The sequence below is a fragment of the Nothobranchius furzeri genome, chromosome 1 (assembly GCF_043380555.1).
Source record: "Nothobranchius furzeri strain GRZ-AD chromosome 1, NfurGRZ-RIMD1, whole genome shotgun sequence".
NCBI lineage: Eukaryota > Metazoa > Chordata > Actinopteri > Cyprinodontiformes > Nothobranchiidae > Nothobranchius > Nothobranchius furzeri.
Genome location: NC_091741.1, coordinates 84454708 through 84464642, shown reverse-complemented (window position 1 = coordinate 84464642; position 9935 = coordinate 84454708). Strand labels below are relative to the sequence as shown.

Sequence of the window (9935 nt, the reverse complement as noted above, 5' to 3'; positions counted from 1 at the left end):
ACTGTATCGCTTGTCATATTTGTTTATTTATATATGTACCTTTTTAATCCTTTTACTTAATTTTATTATTTTATTTACCTCTTAGTGTTTTTATATGATTATGTTTTCTTTTACTATCTGTATAATCACTTTTTATCAGTTATTTTCTATCCATATTAGCTTTTGTTATTTTACATGTTATATATTTTAATCCTCCAGTGTTTCCTCTGCAGAGCCCTCTGCCTTGGGGCCGGTGGTCGGCGGCGGCGGCCGGGGCACTCCTCGGGTAGTGCCCGGGCAGTGGTGGTGGTCTCCGCCCTCCCTCCCTGGGCATCATGGGCCAGTGTCTTGGCTGCTGCCGTGGATCTGTTGCTGTCGAGGCAGATGGCTCCGCTGATGATGTGTCGTCCATTATCTGACCCATCTGAACTCAGCCTATTGTTTACTCTGTTGATCGTGTGTGTGTGTGTGTGTGTGTGCGTGTGCGTGTGTGCGTGTGCGTGTGCGTGCGTGTGTGTGTGTGTGTGTGTGTGTGTGTGCGCGCGCGTGTGTGTGGGTGAGTGTATGTTCACCTTGGAAATTGGTTGCGGGAGTGGAAGTGTAATTGTCAGTTGTTTTATACTTGGGGAGGGGGGGGGGTGGGAATATGGGATCTATGGGGCCATTTTAATCTGTGAAGCACTTTGAGTTGCATTTTTTATGTATGAAAAGTGCTATATAAATAAAGTTGATTTGATTTGATTTGATGTGAAACGAAATGTCGGTATAAATAACAGCAGAGGCCTTAGCAGGGCCTTACATGGACAAACACCATCTTACATTGGTGATCTTCTCAGTCCCTACACCCCAGCAGGTCCCTGAGGTCCAGTGCCAAAAGCCTACTTGCTGTGCAGCACCAGGCTAAAGACCAAAGGTGACAGATCATTTGCTGCTGTGGCCCCCCGACTCTGGAACTCTCTCCCCCTGAGCCTGAGATCAGTGGACTCAGTGGTCTCCTTTAAAAAGCAGCTGAAGACTCACTTGTTCAAGCTGGCTTTTGTATGACCTTCTTCACAACTCTCTCTTTATTCTGCTCTCCCCACCTACTCCGCCTTTCCCAGCATCCTCTGATTTCCCTCTTTCCTGTTCTCTCTCTCTCTCTCTCTCTCTCTCTCTCTCTCTCTCTCTCTCTCTCTCTCTCTCTTTCTTTACATTTTTAATCACAACTGTCTATTTTAGCTCATTTTAAACATATTTTTAATAATTTTCTAAATTATTTTTTATATTTAAATTTTTGATTTTTGTGAAGCGCCTCGTGAGTTTTGTCTTGATTTATTGTCTTTCTATCTTTCTTTCTTTCTTTCTTTCTTTCTTTCTTTCTTTCTTTCTTTCTTTCTTTCTGTCTTTCTTTCCAGAGCTGAAGGAATCTAGAGCTTCTCTGTCTCTGAAGGTCTCTTAGATTGTTAAGTCCACATATTCACTCCCTGCCCTCAGAGGATTATCTGGCATTCACCCCACGTCCTCCACGACATCTCCAGGTTATGTTCAAAGACTTTCCAGCCTGATTTTTGAGGTTTTTTAGGCCTGTTGGCATCTGTGGATCTGATGGTAGTCCCCAGGAAACTACAGCTATTTTATCTGTATTATGTTAAACAGTGTAAACACGCAGTAAATGAGTCTGAAGATGTGGATAAGAAGCTGTTGTTAGTGGAACGTTATGTGAAAATGTTTTATGTTACATCTCAGCGTGTATGTGGATGGGCTGTAATGGACTGCTTTGAGAGGTAAATTGGTTTTCCAAGGAACTACCGAGCCTATTTAACAGTACTGATCGTGCACCATTGATGGTCTCTTCCACACAGACAGTTGTGATGCTGGCCTTTAAGCATTTAGGTTTTCCTCAGACACATGGTATCTTCTCTCCATATTTTTCATCAAGGACATGGAAAGACCAAAGTTTGTTTTCATTAAACAATATTGTTTTGGTGAGCCATCATTCAGCCATGTCTGTAAGATCAAAGCATTTAATGGATGCCCAGCCTCAGGGGTCTGCAACCTGTGGCTCAGGGCTCCTCTGAAACAACCCCTTGTCAACCGAGTCATGTTTGTACCTGAAGTGATGATGTGTGCATGGGATTTCAACTATAGAACAATACTAATAAAGATACTTCCTGCGTTTTCACAGAAATTATAATTAATCCTTAATGCCGTTTCCGATGCTTCCCATCATTTCAGAATTAATTGTGAAAGATCAGTTTTACTTTTAAATAAATCTTTGTTTATTTACTCTTTACTTTGTTCATGCAATTTACTGAGTCATTTACCATCAAAAACCATCAGAAAATGTTAATACTGTTTCAACGTAACTTGAAGTAAATTTATGAGTTTTGTCTGTTTGTTGGGCATGATAAAATTTTAGGGGCATCAAAACGTAGCTTTGTGGTGACATAAGAGGTGATTTCTAATCAAATCCAACCCAACTTTATTTACAAAGCACTTTAAAACAACCAGCATAACTCCAAAGTGCCTTGCAAAAAAATTAAATGACTTAAGATTTCAAATGATAAATAAAACATAATAAATCAAATCATAAATAAGTGAAGCCAAGATGGTGAACACATAAAATATTAAATAAAACCAACCAAAAATCCACAAGGTGTTAAAAGCCAAAGTGAAATATTTTTTAAAGAATTTAAATCAGACAGCATGACACCTGTCGGATGCCCAAAGGTAGATCTTTCTGCGTTTTGTGAGCTGTTGCAGCAAAGGTTCGGTCTCCTCTGAGCTTCTGCTGAGTCCTAGGAACACTCAGGAGTGAGCAGGAAAAGGAGGGCAGGACAAGGCCATCAGGCTTTAAACCCAAGTAAAAGAACCTTTATATGAATCCACATGCAGCAGTGGAGTGAGGCCAGAACTAGTCCAATGTGGTCATATTTTCAGTTTGCCAGTTAGAAAGTGTGTGGCAGTATTTTCATTCTGGAGATGTAAAATAATGTGCATTAATCAGCTGAGTGGTGACAAAAATGTGAATTTTTCTACCAAAATAGCCTTTTTTTTGGTAAACTGCCTCAAATCTGATTTAACAACTACTTTGATTTGACTGTCAAACTAAAGATGAGCGTCCACCTTGACCCCAGGTTTGTGATAATTCTGGGCCAAGGAACCCATTTCCACATTGGGGGCATGGTGGAGCTGCCAAAACTCATCAGTATGAAGAAGAGATAAAAACAGAAATTAAAACCTGCCTAAAAGCCCTGCAAAAATTTTTTTTAATTGTCTTGAACTTGTTTTACACATTTTTTTGAATATGGGATGAACAGAGATAGATCTGAAGAAAGAAAAAAATATAATTCAGGTGTGGAACCAAACAGTTTATTCTTATTTTGCTTAACACTCACGTGGCCTATGAATTCAGGGGGCACAAATATTAATTATGAGAGAGAGAGAGAGAGAGAGAGAGAGAGAGAGAGAGAGAGAGAGAGAGAGAGAGAGAGAGAGAGAGAGAGATGTATAAGATCAGGTATTTTAATATTAGTTTTTAGGTTCCTGTAAATTTCTCTGTTCTACATAAAAATATTTATTAGGAAAGAACAACTTTTTCTAATCTTCAAGCACAAACTGACCTCATACTTCATTTACACCTTTTTTCAAACCTCACTTTCATTTCTGTAAAGATGAATTTTAGTTTTGGTGCTGTTTTAAATTTCTTACATTTCTGGAAAACACAAATCAGGTACAAGAACGACTTGAGTCTAGCGTATAACTGATGTCTGCTGTTCTGTGATGCAATTTAAAATCACAACCAGTGACTGTAGAAAAATAACTCACAACATGTGCTGCTGGTTATGTTGTAAAAATGCACCAGATGCACCAATGTCATGTGCTTTCAGTTCAAGGTGTAGTGTTATTTATGACCACCAGATAACACTGTAGGTGCGAGAAAATAATCTCTAGCCCTCCCACTGTCCTAATGGGTGTGACCCCACGAGGAAAGTTGACCATTGAGCAGGATTGATGGTTTATCCATTGAGGTAGTGACAGGGGTGAGGTGGTGCTCACACCTCACTCCTGCCACATGGACCCAAGAGATAAACCATCAACCCTGCTCAATGGTCAACTTTCCTCGTGGGGTCACACCCATTAGGACAGTGGGAGGGTTAGATAGATAGATAGATAGATAGATAGATAGATAGATAGATAGATAGATAGACAGACAGACAGACAGACAGACAGACAGACAGACAGACAGACAGACAGACAGACAGACAGACAGACAGACAGACAGACAGACAGATAGATAGATAGATAGATAGATAGATAGATAGATAGATAGATAGACAGACAGACAGACAGACAGACAGACAGACAGACAGACAGACAGACAGACAGACAGACAGACAGACAGACAGACAGACAGACAGACAGACAGACAGATAGATAGATAGACAGACAGACAGATAGATAGATAGATAGATAGATAGATAGATAGACAGACAGACAGACAGACAGACAGACAGACAGACAGACAGACAGACAGACAGACAGACAGACAGATAGATAGATAGATAGATAGATAGATAGATAGATAGATAGATAGATAGATAGATAGATAGATAGATAGATGGATGGATAGATAGATAGATAGATAGATAGATAGATAGATAGATAGACAGACAGATAGAAATATAGACAGACAGACAGACAGACAGACAGATAGATAGATAGATAGATAGATAGATAGATAATCTTGTGAGGTCACAATATTGTGACATAATTCAGTCTAACAGTTGAGATTATGTAACAGCCCAGCTGACAGGGCTCTTGGTGAGTGAAGTCTCACTGATCTGTGGTCCTGAATGTTGATACACATCCTGATTCTGGTGTTGTTTCAAGCATGATTGTGTTTCCAGAAATACTTGACTTTCAGTTAGATATTTACAGTCAACAAACTAAAGCAAATGTAGTATTCTTTCACTAATCCTGTTAGTTGCAGTGTTCCAAACAAAAAGTATTAACACTCAGTGAATAGCTCTTCTAAAAGTAAGAAATTGAATGTTTGCCTTTAAACATGAGCAGTTTTGTTTATTGAGTGCCAACGTTTGAAAGCACACTATTTTGTGCTCAACCATAAAACTGTAAAAGATAGAGATAATGGCAAGCCATCCCATTTATGTGAATATAAAAATCATTTTTGCTTTTGTTTGTCTGTCTAGATCTCCATGCTAAACAGATGCCTCTAGTTGTCAAAACCCCAACATTAAACTGTTATCTACTATTTTAGGGGTTGCAGAGGAATGACCACTGGGCATAGCCAAGAGACATTCATGTTAGGATATAGAAAGTTCTCATTTATGCATGAGGGGGATTTTTCTGGGTACTCAAGTTTTACTCCCAGTCCAAAAACAATCATGCTAGATTATTTTAGGATTCTAAATGGTCACCAGGGTAGTGAGTGCATACGAGAATAGTTGTGCATCTCTGAGCTGGTGACCTGTCCAGGGTGTCCCCATGCCTGCTGGAGATTACCCCGCTACTAAGAGGTTGAATGAATGATAAAACATTAATCCCAACAAGCATGCCATTGCAGGTGATGATTGAGAGTGTGGTGATGTGACAGTGTAACCCTTAATGTCAGTGTTTCTGAGCCACTCCAGACAGACATGTGTATAACGGCTCCCCGTTCAAGCTGAGCGAGGGATCAATTAAATCAGATCCCTGCTGAGACTGGCTTTCGGGGATCGATCAGTCTCACTGGGTAAGGGGTCACGTTCAAGACTTTGTGAATTACTGAGAGGATTAGACAGGAATCCAGTTGAGCAAATAGTGTAATCTGAAAGCGTTACTAAAAGGCTTTGATTTCCATTCTGGATCAGGGTTACATGACATTGGGTCTTGTCAATTTCTTCTTTTTTAAATTAACGATTTTGAGACATTTTCAGCAGCAGGACCAAAGTCCTCATTACCAAATAGTTCATTAAGGGTTGAGACAGCTTGAACAGTGGTGTCTGACATTGTTTTCAGTGAAAATTCATCACGGTAATAGTTTAAACCAATTATAAAAAGTTGTGTGGATTTCAGTTTTGTTTCTCCTCACCTGTTGAGGGCTGGTGTTACAACTACCACGTGTTGTACAACTGGCCCATATACGGACAGCAGAGGAGGCAGTCCACACACCGTTTAGGGATCAAGAAGTACATCGTGTCCTGCCCTACAAATGCCACAACCAGCTTACCGCCTCTTGACCCCAGACAAGATCACGTATCAGGAGGAATTCTTGGCATGACTGCAGGATGACACAATCATCTACACATCAGCTACAACAGTCATTAACCGCCTTCTGCTAATTTAACGCTAGTTCCTCCGTGTCCTGAAAGCCATCCGGGCTCTTGGTCGTGACGGTGAGTGTCCTAAAAGGTAAAACAGTTCAAGGACAGAGTCCTCCGTCAGTCAAACAGTTGAGAGTCAGACAAGGCTTGGCAGGAGATCAAAGTATATTTAGAAGGCTGGAATTATCCACCTCACTACAGGTAATCCAAGCTATTCCCCCCGGGAAAAGTCCCCTATTAAAGCATAGAGCAAAAATCATCTAGGTTAACTTTTTGAAAGTGTCTCAGCTGAAATTTTGTCAGCAGATCAGATTTTCTCAGCAGATTTAGGCTCGGCCTTAAAGACAACCTGCAGGTTTAAGTTTCTAGAGGGTGCCAAACAACCGACCGAAGCGTCACAACCGACAGCATGCACTTAGTCTGTAATAAAACTCTTCAGGACTGGGTATTACATTTCAAAACCAGGTGAGAGGTTCACTCAGTAGGTTGCCTTTATTTCTCTTATTCTGGCAAAGTTCTTGTGGTTAGGGAATGAGGTTGTTGTGAGAGGCAGAAAGAAGAAAACCATGGGCCAAGAAATTAGTGCATAACATATTTCCCTTGGTACAACTAGTAGAAAGTACTAGTTGGTCCCTATAAACATAACTCTGTATTTAAGTCCATCCAAATGTACAAGATATGTTACAGTTAAACTTCACAACATGAACAGTGAACAGATAATTTAAATGACTTTCTTAAGCTCATCGTACAAGACGAGCACGAAGGCACCGCCCATGCCTCTGAGCACGTTGGACCACGCTCCTTTAAAGAAGGCCTTGCTTCCTTCGTCACGTGCGATCTTCCTCCAGCAGTCGAGGGTGCCAGAGTACATGATGTCAGCTGAGAGGAACAAACGGCACGGTGAAGATCTCAATCCACAAAGACAGAGTTTATGGTGTAAACATGTCGTGCTTATTACCTCCTTTGCGTCCGGACTGCATCATCATACGACGACGGACTGTATCGAAGGGGTAGGAAGTAAGACCGGCGACGGCGGTCACGGTCTGAGCAATCATCCAGCTGACCACAATGTGTGTGTTCTTGGGGTCTGGAAGCATGCCTGTAACAAACATCAATCTGAGGGATTAATCTGCTATCTCAAAAATGTTCACTGAGGAACGATGGTTTAACAGTGAGAACTCACCCTTTGCTGTGTCGTAGATGCCAAAGTAAGCAGCTCTATAGATGATGATGCCCTGCACTGAAACATTAAAGCCCTGGTACAGACCCCGGAGGCCATCCGACCTGAAGATCTTCACCAAACAATCTCCCAGGCCACTGAACTCTCGTTCTGCTCCAGCTTTGCCCACGTCAGCAGCGAGACGTGTTCTGGCAAAGTCAAGGGGGTAGACGAAGCAGAGCGATGTGGCTCCAGCTGCGCCGCCTGATGCCAAGTTACCTGCAAAGTATCTCCAGAACTGTGTGCGCTTGTCCACACCATCCAGGAAAACCTTCTTGTACTTGTCCTTGAAGGCGAAGTTAAGGGCCTGAGTGGGGAAGTATCTGATAACGTTGGCCAGATTTCCTCTCCAGAAAGAAACGAAGCCCTGCTCTTTTGGGATACGGACGACACAGTCGATGATGCCCTTGTACTGCTTGTCAGCGGTAATCTGCTTGCTGGCATGTTGCACCTGTAAATCAGAACATTGTCTAAATCATTATGTTTTGTCATTTATTTGGGTAATTCAGTGGTTTTCCCAGAACATGTCATGCAGGCACATTTGCATGCACGTGCTGCATGAGACATCAACTCAGGCATTCATTCAAGAATTCATAACCCCTCCTCTTCCTCCTCCTCCTCCTTCTGCTCCTCCTCCTCCTCCAACTCATGCTGCTGCATCCAGGCTTACAGCAGAGCAAACCATGGCGCAACCCTTGCTGTGACCTTGCTTGCTCGTTTCCAACTCTTACTGGTGGTATGTCACACAGGAGCACCTTTAAAACACTAACGATGCTCATGAGGTGGAGGACAGCGTGTTTGCACGATCTGGGAGGGATTGCAGCTTTCAGACTCTTACATAACCGGTCTGCGCCCTCTCCTCATCCGAGTCTGCACCAATCTGACGGAGCCGCTGCGATTTACTATTTATAGCTCAGTTTCTGCTCCTGACAGCGCAGCATCTTCATTATCCACAGAATATTTCATTAAAATCATCTCAAGTCCTCCTCCACACATTAGGAGCTTTGACCTATGTGTGGAAAGGTGCTGCTGCAGCGGTTTTAGCAGTGCCGCATCACTGACATCACAGCTGAGGTGTAACTGAACGTGAGGAAGGTAGAGAACACCCACCTGAAGGAGAAGTTTGACTCTCTCGATGGGGGCTACGGCGGTTTTAGAGATGGCAGCGGCGATGCCGCCAGCCAGGAAGTCCTTGGCGAAGGAGATGGCCTGCTCGCTCATCTTCGGGTGTTATCAGTCGTCTTCCCACGGCTCACTCGGTGGGGTTTGCAGGTGGAGTGGAAATGGCCGAAGCCGAGGGTGAGAGGAAGGGATTTTAAGGAGGCTGAGCGCGAGAAAAAACGCGAACTTGGACTCTCGCTTCTCATTGGCCGGTTGGGGGAGTGATGGGCGGGGCGTGATGACGTCCTCTCAGTCAGATTTGCTGGTTTCTATGGTCACCAATGAAAGAAAAGGACAAACGGAGTTTTTAAGAGGAAGAGTTAATCTGTTACTGGACAAGTTGTGGGCAGTTTTAGGGAGTAAAACATCAGGATTCAGAGGAAGTTGTGTACATTTTTGGTTTAAAGAGTAATAAAGTTCAAGGTCGTGTGCAGAGTGAAACAGCTGAGACCTAAAAGACATGATGGTGGGTAAAGGTCATCCCATCTGTTGACGTCCTTTAGCTGTCACTTTGTTACCCACAATGGGAAGGACAGGATTCAATCAGCTGACCGGTTCCACGAAAAAAAAAAAACTCCTCCATATCCTGAAAGCACTTATACAAGGTGGAGTAAAGACTATAGTTACTGGGTTTATCATGGGAGCAAATGGATTAGTTATAAAAATACTCTGTGAAGTCAGTGTTTGTTCAAGCACAAATCTGAAAAGTGTGAACATAATACAGCAAAAAAATGCTTTTTCAAAATAAAAGTACTTTAGGAAATGTTAAATGAAAGACATTAGTAAACATTACTAAGGTTCACTTTAGAAATGAGTGAATGTCTTTTGTTCGGTCTGCTTGAAGGTGGCAATCCCATTATTAATATTCAAAATATAAAGTTAAAAGTGCAATATGTAGGAATTTTACACAAACCAAAATTAATTTTAACAATCACATTTCAAAAATATTGTGTACATTTATTCAGTGTTTTTATTTGTAATCTATTATTCTTTTCTTACACAGTTTAGTAAAAAAAAATAATTTTTTACCTGACGTGTTTCAAATAGTATCTGATGATGGCTAGAGATACTAGCTGAAACATGGCAGGTAAAAATATTATTTACTAAACTGTGTAAGAAAAGAACAACAAATAGATTAGAATTCTAAATTAACCACAAAGCAATTTACTGTCTCAGTCCTGTTGGAAAGAAAGTTACACTGAAACGGATTTATTTCTTAGCTGGGTTGTCAGTTTTTTTCCTGTTTAAAAAGGCCAAGGGGGAACAACATA

General features: G+C 41.6%; 1 protein-coding gene across 1 annotated transcript; it reads right to left on the bottom strand.

Moving 5' to 3' along the window:
• Nucleotides 1–6757: 6757 nt before the first annotated feature.
• On the bottom strand, nt 6758–9353 carry slc25a5 (solute carrier family 25 member 5). The gene is made up of 4 exons (XM_015948726.3): nt 8614–9353; nt 7468–7954; nt 7243–7383; nt 6758–7163 (listed from the first exon to the last, which is right to left on the bottom strand). Exons 1-4 carry the CDS (start codon nt 8722–8724, stop codon nt 7006–7008), a joined length of 897 nt encoding a protein of 298 aa, XP_015804212.1. The 5' UTR covers nt 8725–9353; the 3' UTR covers nt 6758–7005.
• Nucleotides 9354–9935: the final 582 nt, after the last annotated feature.

Bases quoted from the DNA above. Each gene is read 5' to 3' on its own strand.
- slc25a5 (XM_015948726.3), bottom strand. From the start codon at position 8,724: ATGAGCGAGCAGGCCATCTCCTTCGCCAAGGACTTCCTGGCTGGCGGC. The intron at 7,955-8,613 runs GTGGGTGTTCTC...TCTGATTTACAG, and splicing joins GAGTCAAACTTCTCCTTCAG to GTGCAACATGCCAGCAAGCA. The intron at 7,164-7,242 runs GTAATAAGCACG...TGTTCCTCTCAG, and splicing joins GCAGTCCGGACGCAAAGGAG to CTGACATCATGTACTCTGGC.